We start from the raw sequence: 21277 nt of genomic DNA, 5'->3' as shown, positions 1-21277 counted from the left end.
GCATGAGGATGGATCGGGGTGGGGTGTTCCACAAAAAGATGTGCTGCTCAAAGACGCATCCAACAATATGCTACATGCTTCGATCGTACGAAAACTGAGCGAATTATCATCGATTGCCTCCGGAATTAATATGCTCTCTCGAATAATATAAATTAATATGTTACTCGAAATCCAGTTTTATAAATGAATTGGAAATTGGAATGAAATATTTCTTTCTGAATTGAATATTATGCATAGTTCGGTTCTATTGCTGTTTCTGGTTTAGATGTTGACATATTGAAGTGAGGCACAGGAAAAGCGTCCTGACCAAAACAAAACAATCATAGTTATGCACATGCACAAATATTTATTAATTTGTACATTTCAAGCTCGATCTGATCAACTCGATCTGAATTCAAGAATTATCGGAAAAAATCTATCCCGCAGCAACACGAACGAGTTCGCTGTTCGTACTTCTAGTTCGTAGTTGGTTATTCAGTCCTCCCTACGGGGGGACGGTCCGAATGGGATTTGAACCTCGGTTCTGCCGTTTAAAGACCGGCGCTGCTGTCGCTTTAACCACCGGCCTGGCGACTGGCATTCTGAACCCCTGTAAATGTTCAACGTGCGACCTGGGGCCTTATACGTGGCAACTAATGAGGGACCCCAGGTGGGTCGATTTATTAAACTTCTTTTAGTCCCCTCGGTCAACAAACCATTTCATTTTTTATTAAAGCTAATTTTTGTTGTTTTCACGTTCCAATGGCTTTTTCGTACTCCCACAGTATATATTTCAAAACAAGTAGCTTTATTTATTTGCCGGCAGGTGGCAGCACACCACATCGCATGAAAAGGAAAACACATCACACGTTGGATAATAGAGTTAGTTTTATTTTGCTAATCATTTAACAGGTTTTGTTTATTTTAAAAAGTGACTCAAGTTATTTCAAACAATTAAAAAAATAGGTTTTTGTTTATTTTTCTCACAATTTAAAATAATGTAAAAATGTATTTAATGAAATGACAAAACATCGTATGCTCAGCAACACCCACTGTGCAATGGCGCCAAAAGTGAAACGTCAAACCAAGCTGTTTTGATTACATTTTGTGTTGTGTGTTTGCAATTCGTTCTCTAAGCATTGTTTTCACGCATTTTTACCTGTTTTATATCGTTTTAAAGCCGGTTTATCGTGTGGTAATTCAGTGGTCGTGCGATGGATCAATACCCAACAGAGGAAGAAGAGTTTGAGCTGGTGTACGGCGATGATCTCGAAGCCATGGACGAAATGGACGATGGTCCACCAACGGATATGGTGAACGGTACGCTTGTGCCAAGTACACCATCAAATGGGTCTTCTAGCAGAGGTCCGAGGGCTTCAACTTCCTGCTCCAACTATCAGACACCGAGTCAGTTAGGAACTATCGACGAAAGTCCACTTGCTAGTCCGGCACTGTCTATCATCACTCGTGGCAGTAGCACCGTCCATAAACGACTTTTCGATACACCTGGCCCGTCCCAAACAGCACCGAACGGTGGTCGTAAATATGGTCTTGCCGCATCAACACCCTTTCCAGGAGCAGCCACAAATGCAAACGCTCTTCAATCATTGCAACAAATGGACGCAAACCCACGCAAACGTCGACTTGAGGCACTGTTCGGTGATATTCACGACATCGAAGAGGAACCGTACGAACAGTACGTGTATTCTTCCCAGAAAAAGACAAAAACCGAAGAAGAGCAGGACATGGAGCTGATTGAACGAATACTGGAAGCACGGCACCGGTACAATTCGGTTGCAAACCCGTCTAAACCGTCAATGCTTTCGCGGGCGGAAGCGTTACATCGGTTCAAGATGGATAACATTTCACTGGAACCACCAAAGTATTTGTCGCTTAGTAAGTCGAATGAAATAAGCAGAGAATAAAAGCTTAATTTTTATTTCAGGTGGCCATCAATGACGGTTATGAGGGACGATAAAACGAGCGTTTACGTTCGCTTTCATTCGGAGGATTTCGAGAAGAAGCAGATCGATGAGATCAACTGTACGAGGGACGGGTTTCATGGTTTGTTGGGACCCGAGAAGGAACGGATCTGGCGTGAAGCGAATGAGATAGTAAGTAGCGATTTTATTTGCAGTTCAAATGGAAGATTTCAATTTGATTGGAGTTTTCTTGTACTTATTTTAAGGTTGCTAAACGATTAACGGAACCGACCAACGCTCTGCCCTCCCAAGAGATAGAGGAAATCGTTATACCAACCGAAAGCAACGTGCTTTGGGTAGAAAAGTATCGTCCGCGTCGTTATATTGATCTGCTTTCCGATGAAACCACAAACCGCAGCCTTTTGCAGTGGCTGAAACTCTGGGACAAGGTGGTATTTAACCGGGAGCCGTTAAAAAAGGCAAAAGACACCAAAACACAGATGAGCAATTTCAACAAGAAAACGGGTCGCTTCGAGTCGAACGGTGGCTGGGTGAAGGGAGCCCGTAAAGCACGCGGAGCCACCCTCAACACGGAGCTAGACGAACACGGTTGTCCAGTTCAGAAGGTGGCCTTACTGTGTGGACCTCCGGGGTTGGGAAAAACCACACTTGCTCACACAATTGCTCGGCACGCAGGGTACGCCATAAGGGAGGTAAATGCGTCCGATGATCGTAGTCCGGATGCGTTCCGGTTGGTGCTGGAAAATGGAACACAGATGAAATCGGTATTGAACGAGGAAAACCGACCGAACTGTATCGTGCTCGATGAAATCGATGGTGCACCGGTAGCGGCCATTGAGTTTTTGCTACGATTTATAGCAGGCACCGCTGGTTTACCGCAGAAATCCGGAGGTCCAAAGAAAGTGGGCAAAGCTGGTCGCGATAAATTTGTGCTGAAGCGTCCGATTATCTGCATTTGTAACGATATGTATGCACCGGCACTGCGACAGTTGCGACAGGTTGCATATGTGGTGAACTTTCCACCAACGGAATGTGCTCGACTAGCGGAACGGTAGGTAGAGATTTCATTTTGATTTAAAATGAATTTAAATTTCCCTCTTCCCCGCTAGCTTGCTCGTGATTGCGAAAAAGGAACAGATAACAACAGATCTTACCTCGATGCTGGCGCTGGCAGAAAAGACCGGAAACGATGTACGGGCCTGCCTTTCGATGTTGCAGTTCTTCGCCTGCATGAAAAAACCGATCCGACTCACGGACGTACTCAAGTGTAACGTTGGCCAAAAGGATCGTCATAAAGGACTCTTCAGCATATGGTCATCAATATTCCAGGTATATTGCTTTTAGGGGTTGAACTAGTTCATAAAGCACTACCTACTACAATGTAACACTTGTTACGACTATTTTGCCAAATTTCGCATCATCATTAGCTCCCGATCTAACGCTCTCCGTTGCGATTGAAGGCGGAACGACTTGTCTGCGCTAGCGTCAGTGCGTACACCTTCAAAGGGGATGGTGCCGTCGGTTCAATCACTTTCAGTCCCGTTTGCCGACGTTGTTCCGTTTCCGTGCTGCGGCTGACGCGCGTCTGTGTGGTCTGCGGTTTGCCGAGATAGATTTGTGTCGATTTCGGTATGGCACGGCTCGATTCGAGCGTCTGCACGGAAGTGGTCCGTTTGGTGCGTATGTTAGCAAGCCGAATTGCTTCACGCCGATAGTCCCAAATATTCCAGCGATACTCGCGATCAATGTTGGACGGGACGGGGTGTAGATCAGTCTGTACTTCCTGATCGCAGGTGGTCGTTATCTTCATCTGAAAGCCTTCGCTTCGGGGTGCGTTGTATGACGAATGTAGCTTGTCGTAAATGTTGAGCAGACAGATCAGTTGTACCTTCTTCCTAGCTGTCTCCACTATTTTGAAGAAGTATCTGTTGGAGGATAATAGTTTAATTTCAATCACGCAAGTGTACTATAGTTGTAGAATCATACTTATTCGGATCCTCGTCGAAAAATGAGACCGGCTCGGGGATGTTGAAAAGAAAGTTTTCCTTCTGCACGCGACATACGCCCAGGTCCGTGCTTCCAGGCATTAGTAATCCCTTGCCTTCGGCTAAATGCCACAAGCAAAATTTTAGCAGTTGGATCTATGCAGTTACATGAAAATCGTTTAGTCGTAATGAGGTGCCTGAACTTTTGCGCTTAATTTTTAACCACTTACATGCATATTTTCCTCGAACGGAACAATTTCACAGTTCTTCGGATCGGGCAGGACGAACCGCTTCGTGCTGACTTTGTTTAACCGATCGACATCGGTTTGGATCTGACTTTCGCCAAGCAAACGGTAAGCCAGATCATCAAAGCTACCACACCGTTCCGTGAGACTTGTCAGCATGTTACTGATTTGATTCATTTCCGAAAGCAGAAATATGAAATTTTGAAACTGCAGCCAAACACGTGTCAGTTCGGAGAATTTTGGCTAAAAAGAAAAAGATTTTTTATAATAGATAAGTAGTTGCAGACGAAAGTATTATGTACGGTGTCGCTTGGAATAGTAAGACCACCCTCAGTACTTCTACTAATTGTCAGATGCGCTGAGTTAATTATCCGCTTGGTGAAACTTACAAAAACACGATCCGTCGGTATGGCCGTACGGTACTGAACAGCTTCATGGATGCGCAACAGCTTCGCCTCGTACTCCTGCTTACATCCATCAATGCTCAGCTTAATACTCGCCAGCTCATCTATAAGCTTTCGCGTGTACACCTCGTGCTGCCGGTACATGGCAAGCAAGTCTTTAATGGTTTCAAAATCATCGGCGCTAATGTTTTCCGCCAGCAGCGTTATAATCGATCGATTACGCAAATCGTACGCTATCGCCGCGTTCAGGGCGCTTGTCAGCAGGTTTACCTTGTCCATGATTTCGCACAGCGTTATTTGAAGAATCGATTTCGTCGATTCGTGTGACTGGTCGATAATTTTTGGCACTGAAAAAAAAAAAAGGTAAAAAATCATTGAAACTTACCTTGTCAAAGCTTTAATGCGCTGCCCTACTCACAATCGGCCATTCCGTTTGCCGTATTTCCGGAGTGTTTGTTGAAGATACGTATGCCCGCCACAATTTCCCGTATGTCTTTCAACGCCATCAGGCGATCCTTCCGATCGAGTGCAACAAACTTTGCCTTATCGCTGCGCGACATTACCGAGTTGAGGGCACGCATCGTTTCGGCTATCACATCCTTACAGTCCGGATTGCCCAAACCCATGTTAATCACAATGTCCAGTATTACCTTGTTAAATACCTCGTCCTGTTCATCCTTCGTGATCACATCGTTGTCAATAATCTCTTTGGTGAGGGCGAACGTTTTAGCCTGCAGATTGCGTGCATGTTTCTCGACAATTTCGTCCTTGTCGAAGAAGTTATCCAAAAAGTAGCACTGCATTCGGAGGGTGATCAATGTTGGCGATCTGTCGTCGGCAAGCAGATTGCAGCAAGCTTCAACGAAATCATCATGATTGCGTCGATCGGTGCTGAGCGTTTCCATGAACAGTTCGTACTGAGGGTCCAGGCTCAGCAGATTCGTGACGAAGTGGACCAATGGTCGATCGTATCGGATGTTTCGTCGCTCACAGTTACGGATAATTTCTTGCAGCAGAGGTGTTAATGCTGCATTCGGTTCTAACAGGCGCACTCTTGGGTAGCTGACTAGGGCGGACATTGTGAAGCACAATTGCAGACTGAAAACCCCCACGAACTGTAAACACTTATTGGAAGGAAGTTCCGTGCTGCTGCCGGACCTGCGGAACTTTCGCAACTGAAGCAAATGTTTTATCGGTAGCCAAGGTTAGGGGTTTCGATGGAATTATGCATGGTTATGATGATATATTCGAACCGTTGCTAAGCTCTCGCTGCTGTTGCTATGGAATATTGTTTACAGTAGTGTACATGAGCACCACATCAAACTTGTGCCCGTACGGGGTTTCCGTGTTATGCAAAAACAGCTGACAGGGTAATACAACTCGACTGTTGCGTGACGTGGCTACGGGTCGTTAACCGATGCATACGTCAATGAAAGCCCATGCCCTAGTTAATAAGAAGTACAACAAGTACGTACCGTTCAAGTAGAAGGGTAACGACATTGCTGGTAGGACCATATGTCCCCCTTCAGGAATGGGGAAAAACAAATGAAAAATGTGCCAAATAATGGCCAATAATGATGACTTCGGTTTGTTTATGTCATCATAATTGATTTCACAAAATTTATTGCCCTCATTGAGGTTATCGAAACTGCCCCGGAACACGGAAACATGCTAAGGAATGTGAAAAGTTGTATTTCTTGATTCGCAAAGACAACATTCAACAGAGTTAATGTTGCTTTAATTGATTAGTGTCCGATAATCACCAATAACAAGTATTTCATTCTTTTTTTATTATTATTTTCAGATAACACGTCCAAAGAAAACGATTACCTTTGATCCGAACGCCACAGTCACAGAAATGGTTACGCTAACCGATATGTCCGCCTCGACGCGTATGTCCAACGTACTTCAGGTCGTCACAATGGCCGGTGACTATGAACGACTAATGCAGGGTGTGTACGAAAACTATCTGCATCAAAAGATGCCCGATGCGGACATGTGCGGTGTGGCCGAGGCAACGGAATGGTTTAGCTTCAACGATCGGTTACAGCGTACGGTGAATCAGCTACAGAACTACGCCATCTATCCGTATCTAGCGTACGCGTTCGTTATGTGGCACTACCTGTTTGCAACGCTCGCCTGGCCAAAAATCAATTTTCCCAGCAAGGGCTTCGAAGTAAGTAGGTACAGTAGGGTAGAAGTTCAGGTGTTATCCAGCTGTCATACTGGAGCAAGTGTTGAGGGAGCTGTTTCTGAAGAACTCTTACTATTCATCCGGGAGTTTTGTATTGCACCGTTTGCTGCACTTGATGAAATATGGTGCAAGATAAAATTATGCTTTCTATTACGTAGTTTTAATTTTTTTTTTGCAGGATGAAAAGAACCCCGCTCTTAACAGTTGGGGTCTTTGATATAGAAGTAGTATGGTAGATAGAATTTTTTATCGTTACGTTGTGTACAATGTGGTACAATTGAAAAGTTTCTCCTTAAATAACAGTGCGCTTCCTTTCGGCCCCCCTCCGTTCCGTTCGGCTAAAGGCGAAGGATGAACGACAAAGCGTTCTGGTGTTTTATTAATTACCTTTCGGGTTTTCCCCCCAGTTTCGTGGGACAGTGGGTGCGCGTACTCGTACTCCAAGGATGCAATCTAAATAGGAATCTCTAATTCCGTGTGGCAACAATCTGGAGTGATAGCCGCACTTAAGGATATGTTTTACATTGGGCCAATTTCTATCGTATTCCGTCAGAATTCGATCAGTATTTGTTGGTATTCATCGTTTTATTTCCTGGCGCTTAAAACTGGTTGAGATTGTATATTAAATAAAGCTGTGTTGGGCTTTAAATATCTGGGTACTTACCCATCAATCGCTAGAACTGATTTGTGGTCAAAAGATGTGGTCCGAATCGGACACAATAACGCCGTTACATGTCTTTTATAGGATCTCTATCAAATTCGGGAGAAATTTCGCCTTTGCTTTCTCTACGGATCAGAAGAATGAGGGGAGATCGTCGCTGGTTGAAGTGTTGTCCGTAGTTAAATGCTTCTCTTGGATAGTCCAGGAATAAAGGTTTACACGTCCAACCTGAGGGAAGCGGATGATTCCGATCATTCCAACTGGTTGTCAGCAGATGCGCGAATCAAATAGTAGGAACTAGTCCTGGTTGAGCCAGGAAAAACTCTATCCGTCTGATCCAAGTAGATCTGACGACCAAACAAGGAACTGCGCGAGAGTTCGGGCTCTTGGTTTTTTCCCGTCACCAACACTTAGTATAATAGCTTTTTCACGAAAAAACCCTCCGATAGCCATACACAGTGAGATACAGTACGTAGAGTTCATCCATTGTGTCGACTCCTGTATTATCCTTGCACAATTCCACGAGGGCTAAATTCTTCTTTGCATGGTGATGTCGAACGTACTAAATAATATTTCTTCTATTTTGGACAAAGTCCTTGCCTCAGAGCTTCCTCTGTTTACTGAAATATGATCAGATGCAAATCTTTCGGAGGCTATAGGGAAGAAGGACTATGAGAATGTCTATTAAGAAGATTTTCACTTGAGATGCTATTATTACTCCTTACCCGAGGATTTAGCTCCACCGAGGAGGTCTTAAAAGATGAAATGCAGCCTCTTGAGATAAAAGATTTCTTTGAAGGACAACGAAACCTCTTCCACTTGATTTCTTAGAGTTCAAAGAAAGCGTGAAATGGTGGATCTAAAATTTTCGAGGTTTTCAAAGCCAAACAACAAATATTAAACATTTAAAAAAATATTTTGACCATCAATCCAACTACTACTGATACAATGTGGCACTACAACCTCTTACATGGTTAAACGCTAACGAGCACCACAACTAGGGTGTGTGAAAGAACACACTCTTGCTGCACATCCTCAACCACCGGATAATGTCACGGTGTCAATTGAAGAATTTTCCCCGTTCACCTCCCCACCATCAACCCGTCTACCCTATGCTATCGACGTTATTACGGTCACGGCGTGATTGAGCTTTTCATCCCGAGTGCACACATCATCGTCACGTTTGCAGGAAGCATGGCCTCGAGCCTAGAACAGAACGGACCTATAAAAAATTGCATTGAGATGCAACCAAGGCGCCACTGTACGGGTGGAACCGTACTGTACCGTACACGTTGGTTAATAGAATACACACAGTTTAAACATAATTTACACCATTTTAAATAATTCTTTTTGTACTTCCTTACTATTGCTCGGGTTTGCTGCTTTTTCCCATTGCGGTGGAAATCACTACGGTCGGTGGATGGATGGTGTGATGAAGAGGTCTTTCTCCCTGAAAGCGACGATGTTGACACGGAAAATAGCTCCAAGAGCGGGCAGCGAATGTGAGCGGTAGTGGTGGGTAGCAGTGTTGCCTGTGGCTTCGTTATGTGCATATGTGCATTAAAAACAACGTTGGCCAGTGTTTCCCGCTGTGGCTAGGGTAGGCTATTTCCGTTGAAGAGATAATTAGAAAACCAGAACCTAAGCCTTCGTACGTGGATAAGTAAATAACGGTTATAATGCGGTTTTCCCCTCACCCATTGCTGCTTGCCATGCTTTTGTGTCTTTCTTTTGGTGGGAGCACATGGAAGGCATGTGTCCATAGTACGAGGCATAGATTGGACGATGGAAGACGATGTACCCGAAGTCATCTTCTATCTCCCACGGTACTAATTGAGCTTATAATCGTGTCGCTGACGTGAGCCGAAAGCACATTTCTTCCGAAAATAACCATCAAACGCCTTTTAGTCTTCATTATTGCCATTGCCGTTCTGGTTTGGGTTGGCGTTTGCGTTTGGTGGTACAGATTTCTCTACTTTTTTGGAGCACCTGTTACACTAATGAGGCACTCTTTTCGGGAGAACCTCGGAAAGTCTCACGTGTTCCACAAGAGATGGTGTCAACAAGACAAGATTGTGCTTCGGGTATTGAAAAGTGTCATGTTTGTTGCAGAACACACTCACCTTTTAAGCCCTGGGTGGTACTTCATCACGGTCGACATTCTTTCGTTTTTTTTTTTTTTGCTCCAATCAAAATACGCCAACCAGCTAGGATGGGGTGTGTTTTGGGTAAAAATAAGATACATCGCACATCTCCGTCACCATCACTGTGAAGAATTGGAGTTTTAGTCGCAGGTTGAGTGAAGCCGCCATTTTCGTTTAAAATTTGTTGTTTTTTTATTATTTTCGGACGAAAAGGAAATTAATTCTCACTCGAATCACGGTGAGGGCGCGGATAAATTAGAACCGTAGAATGGCAGGCACACAGTATTCATCCCTTTCGTATCAAGGCTATGACAAAAAAAAACGACCATAAGGACGGGGAATAAAAGAAACCTATTTGTGCCCGCTTACGTGCCCCAAAATGGAGGAAACAAACACGTGTACCCCGGTCAGAAGAATAAAAGAGACCTTGTTCGCGAGTTTTTTTTTTGTTGCGAGTTTGTTTTTCATGAAATGATTCTATTAATTATTCAATATTAATTTACCCTTTAATTTTTTGTTGCTCTCGGAGCGCGGCTTCGTGTACCCCACGGCTTCGATGTGGAAACATACAAGAAAGACCCCTCTGAAAGCGTTTGTGAGACGCGCGGTGATGGTCAACAAACAAAAAAATGGCAAGACCAAAAATAAACCCTGAAGGGATGAACGGTTTTCTCACAGATTTCCGCTTTTATTCGCATGTTTTTGTTCCTTTATTAGGCTTATCAGCTCGCAAAAGGGTACGATCAGGATACGCTCGCGGGAGCGGATCTCTGGGAAGGTTCGAGCGAAATTGTGTTGGAAAATTTATATAATTTTCCACGTGCACCTTGTCGTGCCGCCGGTACGTTTGATTGTATTTTCGAGTTGGGTGCTTGATTTTCTCATTTTGGGTCCCTCATCCTCCGCTAGATGATTTCCATCTTGAGTTATAAATTATGTTTACTTTTGTTGTGAGCGTTATTTTGTTGCTTTTAGGATTACGCTGCAAATCCTTTTTCTAATGCGGGAGAAATCAATTGTAATTCGATATGTTTCAGCATTCGCAAAAACTGGCCAGTACAAAGTTGATTCTAACCGGACTGCGGAAAGGATTGTCCGCACAAATGAAAGGCATTGGCGAGGGTGCAGCGGTGCTAATCGATACGATACCGATGCTGAAGCGTGTCATCAATCCGTCCCTGCGATCGGTTTCTCTGCAGCTTCTATCCCAGAAGTAAGTGGATTAGGATGGAATAAATTTCCATTTTGTGATAATGCTTGCGCTATTCCTTGGGAAGGTATGACTGATTTCTTTTTTTTTTTTTCATTTATATATTTGTAGAGAAAAATCCGACCTCACGCACACGGTGCAAGTGATGGCTGATTTTGGGCTGAACTACATCCAGCTTAAAACGCCCGAAGGAACGTATCAATATCAGCTGAATCCGGATCTTGATCAGTTGTGCTGCTTCAGCGGAACGGCCGGCCAAAGCTCCACCTACTTCGGCAAGCAGATCGTGGCACGTGAGGTCGAGCTGGAGCAAATGCGTCGAGCACAACCGAAACTGTTGGTAGCGGGAAAGAACGCTGGCACTGCCGCTAGTACCAGCTCCTCCAGCACGAAAGTTAGCTCCAGCAAAGCTTTATCAAACGGTGGACACAAAGAGAATGCAGTACCGCCGATGGAGAAGCCAAGCAGGGCCGCCTCAACGTCATCGCATGAGCTGCCAAATCATCTGCGCACACTGAAGCCGAAGCAAATTGTGCAGAAAACGAAGCAAGTGGTAAGTGAAACTCCATTTCGTTGCATTACCATTCAAATGTCTCGTCCGGAGGTTGGGGATCAGACCTTGGCGCCTCCAGTCAACCTGACGATGGCGATGATACTTTTATGGCATGTTTTTGGCAAGGTGAAAGGTGCAAACAAAAGAAAACGCCATCAAATCTATTACCTGGTTCAATTTATATGGAAAAGATGATTGGAAATTGAGTGCAATCAATCTTTGGTGCCCGGTTCCCATCTTGTACGCGACGATACTCGCCGGTGCTTGTACAATAGATCAAGTACAATGAAATTGAAATCAAGCCGTTTGCGCAATTTGGTTGGTGGAGAAGGAACTTTTTTCTTTGTGAGTGTGGGTACTATTATTGTTTAAGGAAGTTGATGAGGTTCGTTGTGGAATGGAGCAATTTTATATCTTTTAAATCATGAATTTGATGACTTTGTGAGATGCGTTGTAGTGGCCCGGAGGCTTGTTTGGCAAGATGGATAAATGGATATGCTTTCTTTTATTTATTGCGATAAGCTGCACGGTTAGAAGAAGGCTTTCGTCGTAAAGAAATTGTCTTATCGTCCATGTTTATTCGTGTACTCGAGGTGAAAACGAAAGAAAAGCTATTACCTTATATCCTTCAATTTCAAGTCTCCTCTATGACATACCGAACGTAGCACGTGTACTGCGTATCGTTTTTCCATACATTGATTGATTATTCTATCATATTCTGAAGCACTGATGTATTGTGCCGTTTTGCATGTTTGCCCAATGATTCCATCAATATATTCATTGCTGTATGAACAATAATGTGCTGAGCTTGTATAGCAGATTGAATGGAATGAGTTAACCAAATGTGAATACATTTTATTGTACTAATTCCGGTGTATTTACGTAGCGCAATACGTTTTTTTTACACAAAGTGCTTTATGTAGAAAGCGATAATTTTATTTATTTATTTAAAGTTGATGATATGATTAAGAGATAAGAATGATAAAATTGTTTATATTGGGTATCTATTTCAATAGTGTTTAATTTTAATTTATTGGTCAACTTTTCAAGTTTTCTTAAATGCATAGTGCAAGAGAAAACAATCGTCATCCATCCGATGGGCTGAGTCCACCGTGTGGGTCTCATTCAGGTTGTCCAGATTCTCCAGGAGATGCGCAGAGTTCTCATTTAGCTGCTCGTCTGAACTAAGCAGACCTTCAGCAGAGCAGAGCCGGTGATAGAAACAGCATCGACACCGGTCCTCACAGGGCAGGATCGAAGTTCAAATCCTATTCTCTCGTTTGAGGTGTGATTACGTGGCAACAAGGAGTCGTACCTAGTTTCGATGGCCGGCATGAGCTAGAATGTCGTTAAACCAATCAGAAGATGCAATAATTTCAATGATTTATAAGTCGGTTATAAGCACTAGAATCGGACGAAATGGTTTCTCTTTGATTGTTGACTCCTTTACCATCGATATTTCAATTTCATATAACAAGCACCAAGAAACCAGTTTGTTTGGCAATTTTGCCAATATAAGTTAAGAAACGAACGAACGAAGAATAAGTTTTCTCAATCCTGCAAATTTTTGATATTCGGTTCACCCTCATCCCTTAGTTTTCGGTCCTTGCTACCTTCCTTCCACTTTGTGACCGATTTATCCTCACAATTTCGCATCAATTTCCCTGGACGCGCATGCCAAGACATGAAGGTGTGCCCAACAGCAAAAGCAGCACACACAACAAAAAAGTGTTTCACCCAGAATCAGTGAACGAACCAGCTTAGAAGCTGCAGTCGGGAAGCAGCGGGAAGGGTAGCAGAAAATAAAAACGAACCATCTCACCCCTCACCAACTGTAAGTGTGTGTTTCATGGACACAGGGGAATGGTGTGTGTGTGTGTATGTGTGTGGGTGTGATGCAGCAAAATAAATAAAATAAAGCATTCAATATAATACCTTCCCATGTACGTGTGTGACGCCGAGATGCTGCCGAGAAATGGGAAAGCATCGATCAAGAAGCTGCTCTCTCTCTCTCTCTTGCTTGGTGTGTCCGCTTTCTTGCGATATGGTGGAAGTGGTGGCTGAAGCCTAACACGGGGTAGAAATTGCGTTCCGTCATCCGCGTTCCTACGTACAAGCGAACGTAGAAATATGGCGCCTTCGAAGGCGCACAGACCCACGCTGCACACGCTTTGCGCTGTACGGGAAGGGTGAAATGAAAAATTGTACACAATTTTCGATACATTTGTGTACCACCTTCCATGTCGTGTCTGGTCGTCCATTTTGGGGGCTCCTGCTCCGTTAGATGATAAGTTTCGGAAGGGTTGCCAATGGCTGTGTGTGTGTGTGTGTGTGTGTGTGTGGATACATTCTCACAAAGAACCAGCAAATTTGTAAGCAGATTCTGGCAGCTCTTCTTTTCCACTTTAGTCGAGTTTTTTTAGCTTCTCAGATAGGGTAGGCAAGCAAGAACTACTTTTTGAATATGCAGCCAAGAGGGAAGCATAGAGAAGGGGTAGAAGAGAGGGTAATTTAGAGTTATGCCATCAAGGATCAATTTGAGATGTATTTTTTTATAATTCAGATTGATTGCATACATTCTGGCGTTTCGGATCGGTGTTACCCTTTTTTTTCGTTCAAGCGTCCTCGATAACGCTTTATCATGGTGGTAGCTTTTTATCATCGTTAGACTGTTTTGTATAACATTCTGTGTTCTGTGTAATAGTTTTTACTATATTTTTCGCTTTAGTTTTCGTATTACAAATGAGTGTAACGTCTTTCTTCTGAATCGTACTTATCTGATGAACTAATAATAAGCTATTAGATGCATTAGATGAATTCGGCTAGAATCTTAGAATCGGCTGATGTTTTATTCATCTCGAGCCGTGATCAGCACAATTGTAATTGATCGTTTAGCTGTGTGAAAAGATTGATTATCGTTCATTTTCGACTTATTCCATCATTTATCGCTCGAAGCTGACGGAACATTTCTGTGTGCGTTCATTTTTTCTTTACTAATCAGCTATCAGCTACTTCCTAACCACGAGCAGTAAAGGCTAATGCATAAAATCATTTACTGCCCAGCATGATGGTGGTGGTACCATCATCATCATCCACCCGCCGCCCCTTGAAATGTGCTTCGTTTGCATGCGATGCGAGTGTGGCTCAGCGGGGCAACCGAACCGGATACCATTAGAGGATTTATTATTTGCCAGTGACCCAATCTGTGTTCGGGTGGAGTTACAAGAAAACCCATTCCTACCGGAAGGATTGGTGTGTGTAGGTTGTTTTTTCGTATTATATCCGGGTTGGAGAAAAAGCACATTTGCGTTAGCTGAATGCTTAATAAAAATAAGATCATTTCGTCTGCTTCGTGCTGGTAAAGGGTGACCCATGCCAGGGGAACCCTCTTCCGGATCCAAAATGTACGTACGTAAGGGTCGCCAACGGGTCGCAAACACAAATCGTTGTTCCGTGAAGATAGAGAATATTATATTATTCCTCTCGTAACGCTTTGCTTCCTCGCCATTCGTTCGTTCGCACGACGTTTTTCCGCCTTTGACGGTGAATGGACTCGATAGTGGTCAAGGATTCTAGGGGATGCCACCCGGCGAGTTTGCGTAGCACTTACTACTTCTTTCGTGATCCGGGCAGCATGGTGCTTTCGTTCGTTCGGAGCGCTGGTCTGAAGAAGGTTGACACCAAGACGCACTGTGCAGCAAGAAGACGCTGCAATGGAGAGAAAATCAAACGTCCGTAGAACGTAAATCTTGTACTGTCCGCGTGGGGAATGGGATTTTGCTTTTGCTGGGGTTGCGATTGTGTTTGCTTTTGGCCGGAAGTGTACGGGGTCGGTTGAGTGGTCAGGTCCCGTTTTATGGACGGTGTCAGGATCGTTAAGGATGCCTTTATACGTGTAATTACATAAACGGAAACTCGTTCGTATGGGATCATTTGATGCGGTGTTCGAAGCGTTAGTGGCAATGGCATAGATTTCTTATAAAGTTATCATTTTGTAGAAGCTTCAACATCCTATACAGTTGGGCCTCTTATAACGAGATTGATTCGTTTCAGGTTTTGATCGTTGTAAGAACATTTTTTATGAAAAAAATCATTAAGAATATGATTACGTTTCGTGATAAAAAAGGAAATTTTACATCCTGTGTACATTTACAACACACAGATTACTCAGGTTACTTACTAAGATAATAAGTAAATGAATTCTAAGAATGATTCATACAAGTGTTTCAGTCACGTGAACTTAAAGACCTGTTGCAATAATAGACATTTTGAAAGATGAGACCCCTAGGAAGTTGATATACAAGGTGGACTCTTGGAAATCAAAATCTCTTGGACGGTGGGACCTCCTTGATGATGACATTTCTTGGTTGATATACCCTCTTAGACAATTTGCAGACTACAAGTACTTCTTTTAATCGAAATCTCTTGGACAACGAACTTGATTCTAAGTCTTCTTCCTTGGTTTACAGGTTTGTTCGAATGATCCTGGTAAAATTTGAACCTTCATACAAATCATTTAGACAACCCATCCGAATATTCACTTTGCACCAGAATCAATACAATTATTTTGTATCCACACAATACAACCCCGAGGATTTTTTTTTGTGCACGCAAAATAGTGAGTCTTATTTTTATGACTCTTTGCAAGCGCTGTGAAATCAAAAGATAAACATCAACCGAATCGAACGCTTAGCATCATCCTTTTGCGAAGTGGAGATGCATTAGAGTAAAAGCTGCTGCTGCGGCTGCTGATTATGGGGAGGTGGGAAAGACAATTTTTCCTGTCCTTATTGCCGTTACCATGAACCAGCAGTGGGGCCCCTGACGAGTGGCGGGACGAACCATAAAGAGGCAATAAAAGTAATCATCCCTGCTTGCTTGCTGGACTTCCGTTTATCAGGGTTATGTGTTGGTTGCTCGTTCTATTCGTGTAGCTCAGCGGAATCACTTCTAGGGAAGAAGTGGCGTAGCTTCTGCGTCTTTGTGTGAATTTCACCAACCACCGAGCCAACCGGAAGTGGATGGATTTTCACTTCGTACCGAAAGGAACGCTCAAATCACGCAACATGTGCGGGCAAGGATGCTGGATCATTTGGTGGTGTTTGGCGCGGCCACATAAACGAGAAGGCCCCAAATCTAAGCCAATCGGCCCAGCAGTAGTGGTGGCGAGAAGCGTATAATAACCCAACCGGACTGGAACCGCAACCGATGCCGAAAAACGCTTCGAACGTAATTCAGTGTGTTAAACAATTTTCCGAGTAACGGAAACCCAAACGAAGGGAAATTCAGTTGATTTATTTTTATTGCATCTTAACGATGTAGATACTGTCGATGAGGGGGGTGGTAGGGTGAATGGATGTGGGGAAATGATGCCAGGGGAAGCTAGAAGGAAGCGTATAATCCAAAACGGTTAGAATGAATGGATCGTTTGGTAAATGGTGTATCGGCTTTGCGCTTTATTTAGTGCACCGGCAGCGATCTGATGCAGTGGAAGTTATATTTCATGCTGTGCAAAGGTGGTTTTTTCTTTTTGGAGAGGAGATTTTTATATTTTTTGGTTTTGAAAAATTTACTGCACTCTTGTGGAACACTTTTGTGGTCAATCGTACCATGATCGTACAAAATTCTTGTTTATATAAACAAATGTAAATAAAAACTAACCGCTTTACGATGCTTCTCGATTCAGGTATATTTTTATTAAAACTTTCTGCTCAAAATTGCTCAATTTATAGTGAAAAAAAAAAAACCAAAAGTGAACTTATTTCTCGAAATTTCTCTCACATACCAATTGCACCTAAATATCATCTTCCCAATAGACGGTACAATTTATATTGTTTAGGTTCAAATTACATGTCAATTTGCGACAACTTACTTTCAATCCCCCGTGGGTGGGAAAAATGGCGAGTTGAAATAGTATGGTCTAGCGTTTGGCCACTGACCGGAAGGCCATTGTTTGCTTGTTTTCACGTTTACTCGGTGGGGTATGTTCGGGAACTTGGTATACGAAGCAAAGGTAGCTCCCCACACGTAACTCGTTGGTCCTTCTTTGAAAATATAAACAGTTTATACGACGATTTGGTTGGGTACGCCTACGGCTAGCTTCCATACCCGTTGACCTTTACTATAATCTCAGTCAATTTTTCTCAATCCTTTTCCTTTCTTTCTTTTTTTCTTATCGTTTTTGTTCGGTACAGATTTCGAAGGACTTTTTCGGGCGGATCTGCACAAAGGAAACGGCACTGTCGGTGAAGGAGGGTAAGTTTGAACGTGTGACAAATCAAATTGTTTATGTGTCTGGAGATCGTTAGGTTGTGGAGATAGAAATCTCTTTTCCCCGAACCGGACAATGGTTTGGTTGGAGCGGGATACCTCTTTTAAGAGTTTCTTTCTTAACATTCCAATTTGACTCTTTGCCTTTTGTTCGCCTTGCAATGGGGCGTTTCTATCGTACAGTTTGGAAAACTGTTAACAAATGATGCCAGATTTTGTGATCATTTTGTGTGTGTGTTTTTTTAGGTGGAACTGATGCGATTGTAAAGAGTCCAATTTGGTACCGGTACAAGGAAGGATACAACAACGCAGTACGTAAAGATGTAACTCTACAAGACTTAATGTGAAGTGAAGGTTATAATAATAATTTAATAAATATCGTGTGTATTTTTAAATGCGAAACTCGTTGAATTCATTAACCTTATCTGTCAATACGGCGGTTAGTTGTAATACTATAATATAAATAAATTAATTAATTTGTTACCGAACGATTTTCAATGGTTTTTAGGCATCTTTTCCCGAAAACTCTGCTGCAGACTCCAGTCTCATATATAACATTTCTGGTTGGACTGCTGATTCGCTAGAAATATTGACGGTTGAAGTCAAAGGACTCAAAAACTAGTGAGTTCGAGAGCTACCGGTAGGTCTCACCTCAACGCTCCAAGATGGCGAAGAGCCCTCACGAGGTAGCTTTTCGCCATCTTGGAGCTTTTCTTCCTCACGATGCAAATCTTCGCATTTTCGAGCTTTTCACACTCACGAGGTAGCTCTTCACTCTCGCGAGCTAGATCTTCGCCAGCTTGGAGCTCTTTTCCCTAACGAGGTAGATCTTCACAGTCTTCGAGCTTTTCACTTTCACGAGGTAGCTCTTCGAACTGTTCAAGTTTTTCGAGGTAGCTCCTCGCCATCTTAGAGCTCTTAGAGCCCTCGCGAGCTAGATCTTCGCCATCTTGGAGCTCTTCTTCCTCACGAGGTAGATCTTCTCACTCTTCGAGCTCTTCTCCCTCACGAGATAACTCTTCGCCGTGGTGGCTCTTCGCAATTTTCGAGCTCTTCTTTCTCATGAAGTACCTCTTCGTCCTCAGTGATCACGGAGCTACCGGCATTCATCATCTCCCACATTTTGCATGATTGAAAAAAGCTATTTAGCCTGTGGAAAACATCGACATGTACGGACTAATATCTGCGATTAATATGCGAGGCATACAATTCTATTATAAGCATCTTTCCAGCTTAGACTTTAATTGTTTACTGTACGCTCTGACTGTGATAGAGGCCAACTGAAAAGCCAAATTGTGACCATCGATTTCAAAGGAGCAGTTCTAAACAGTTCTAAAGGTTTGTTCATGAGAAACGCTCCTACTATTGGATACAATGCACTCTGATTCGTCCAGTAGTAGTTTGATTTGTGCATTTAGGGCGTGTGTACAAGTAGAAAGAGTCAGAGTTCTTCAACGGTGTAGATATTCAAACGATGGGGAAGTCTTCACATCCTATTAGCGGGTATCTAATTTCACCCGAACCGTAACCCCCCTTCAACTAGCATGACCTAGAAGGTCATCCAAAACTGACTTAGTTGGTCGTTAAGCTAAGAAAAGACGGCAACCCGGAAGGATACGACAGTAAAGCAGCAAAACAAGCTCGTTTGCTGGATCGAGAACAAACGAACCATCCGACGATTAGATGCAGCCCTTGACCGAGTGTCCTGGAAATGGATTGTAAACCTGGTTATGCTTTGATGACGTGCTTCGTAGAGCAGATAAACAAGAAGAAGGTCTTCTAAATAAATAAATATTTGTGATATTCCACCTATGCATCGCTCAAAACATCAGGGCCAAAAAACGATGAAGAAGGTTTAAGAACATTTTAATTTGCATTTTATTGTTTACTTTCATGACGAACTGGGGGGAAAAAACACAAAATTGAATTGTTTCGATTTACAGCACCTCCCATCATTCTATTCATTTACTAATGTACATACTTTAAAGTAGCATAGCTATAGCTGCTGGTGTTGTCCTACATTCTCGGGAAGGTTTTATCTTCTTCTTGCACTGGAAAAGTCTATACCGCTACAATTTGTGTGAGTTTTCGATCTTAATTTCATAATACATTATAATATTGCTGGCACTCTATTGTTATTAGCGATCCTTCTTCGCACACGATGCGCTTAAATGTAATCTTTATCTGTTAATTACAATGTGTTTGCATAATAATAAGTAATATTTGTTTCAATATCCTCGTCGTACAATACAGAGAGAATGTGAAAGAGTGTGTGTGAGAGAGAGAGAGAGAGAGCATGGTGAAATCTCCTCGCGGTTTGTTTCGCTTCTTTGTGTTGGGTTATATTGCTAATGAATACTGCGCAGAATCTTTTTGTACAATTGTTTGTATATGTGTGTGCGTGTTTGTGTATCGGCATTTTGATTCTTATGTTATCACTAGCATTACAAGTGTGCAATTAATATGTTATCATAATCTACATGTACATGTTTAGTACTTCCTTCTCTATTGCCGTTCAAGTGCTCGATGGGGATTTCTTCGCTTGTCTGAACTACCGTGAAGCTAGTTTGTTATAGTTTTTTTTTTTTACGTTGTACAAAACCTGGTACGTTTTATATAATTTTATTAGTATTATTTGCTTAATTTAATTTCCGACGTACTTTATTTGTCTTTTGAAAAATGTTATACTGTTTTTGCAGATTTTAGTAGACTGAAATGTTATCAATAATTGAGTGGTTTAACTCTTCAAATGGGAATTATTTACACCTTAGCTAATCAACGGATGGTGAAGATTTAATTTCGAACATTAATTAAGATTCAGCTCGCCTATTCAGCTGGTTGCGCTGGGAATACTTTATCGATTTTATGCATTATTGTGTAATTTGTGTTTTGTTGCTCTAAAATATTGCAAAACCGCAAGAAATCTCTTCTATTCGTTAGAGTCTGGCTTTTCGTTACTAGAGCCCGCATGCGATCGCGGTGATCGGGGTGAGTCTGCGTGCGACACGATGGTTCTGTTCTCCGATGGGCTTCCACTGTTGCTTCCAGTGGAGTTATTATTGTTATTAGTACTGGTACTATTGTTATTATTATTATTGTTTGGAATGTGATGCATGCCTGCCAGATGTCCAGCACCGGCCAGATGATGCGCACCAGCCGACGCTGCCGCTGCCGCCGCCAAATGATGATGATGGTGGTGATGGTGCATGGAAAGATCGTTGATGAAATCGGATGGCTTGCGTCCGGCACTGCTAAGCGCCGAATGTAGCGTAAGCGGTGGCAAATGGAACCCAGGAAAGGCAAGCCCGGCGGCGGCGGCCGCCTGCAACGAGTGTAGCAGTGCGGCCGAATGTTCCTGTGCCTTGCGCCGTAGCTCAGCGACGGAGGACGACCGGGGATCGGGCAGTCCACTGTTGACAACCGTGTTGGTGATCGATGAAAGGCCGGAAGCGGATGAACCAACGACGGAACCGGCCAGACTGGATGGTGGGGAAGAAGAGCTGCACGTCGGTGAGGAGGACGAACCGGTCGTGGTGGGTGCTTTAACTGGGCAGCAAGAACACAGTCCAGGAAAGGCAGCTGAAAGTAAAAACAAAAAAATTGGTTTTGATTAATTTTGATAAAAGATGCTCGTAAAAATTACTTAAGTGGTTGAGGCATCATTTTAATAATTGATCCAGTAGTAGCAA

General features: G+C 43.0%; 4 protein-coding genes across 4 annotated transcripts in view; 1 reads left to right on the top strand and 3 right to left on the bottom strand.

The window, feature by feature from the left end:
* The window catches only part of LOC126564160 (conserved oligomeric Golgi complex subunit 4), a 111128-nt gene that overhangs the window by 80781 nt on the left and 9070 nt on the right, over positions 1-21277 (bottom strand). The gene's annotated exons all lie outside the window — the stretch shown is intronic.
* LOC126563995 (chromosome transmission fidelity protein 18 homolog) lies at positions 1178-17941 on the top strand. The gene is made up of 9 exons (XM_050220888.1): positions 1178-1861; positions 1925-2093; positions 2168-2973; positions 3032-3251; positions 6361-6732; positions 10593-10768; positions 10877-11318; positions 17513-17573; positions 17835-17941. Exons 1-9 carry the CDS (start codon positions 1194-1196, stop codon positions 17933-17935), a joined length of 3015 nt encoding a protein of 1004 aa, XP_050076845.1. The 5' UTR covers positions 1178-1193; the 3' UTR covers positions 17936-17941.
* LOC126564350 (cilia- and flagella-associated protein 206) lies at positions 3358-5635 on the bottom strand. Its single transcript, XM_050221370.1, has 5 exons — positions 4975-5635; positions 4542-4903; positions 4138-4395; positions 3909-4063; positions 3358-3847 (listed from the first exon to the last, which is right to left on the bottom strand). Exons 1-5 carry the CDS (start codon positions 5633-5635, stop codon positions 3358-3360), a joined length of 1926 nt encoding a protein of 641 aa, XP_050077327.1.
* Positions 20518-21277, bottom strand: part of LOC126564487 (diencephalon/mesencephalon homeobox protein 1-like) — a 61782-nt gene continuing 61022 nt past the window's right edge. Inside the window, exon 9 of the mRNA XM_050221546.1 lies at positions 20518-21167. Within this exon, the coding sequence (XP_050077503.1) occupies positions 20518-21167 (650 nt within the window). The remainder of the gene's footprint in view (positions 21168-21277) is intronic.

The sequence above is a fragment of the Anopheles maculipalpis genome, chromosome 3RL, assembly GCF_943734695.1.
Source record: "Anopheles maculipalpis chromosome 3RL, idAnoMacuDA_375_x, whole genome shotgun sequence".
Classification (NCBI taxonomy): Eukaryota; Metazoa; Arthropoda; class Insecta; order Diptera; family Culicidae; genus Anopheles; species Anopheles maculipalpis.
The sequence above is the reverse complement of the archived record's forward strand: the minus strand, read 5'-3'. Positions and strand labels throughout refer to the sequence as shown.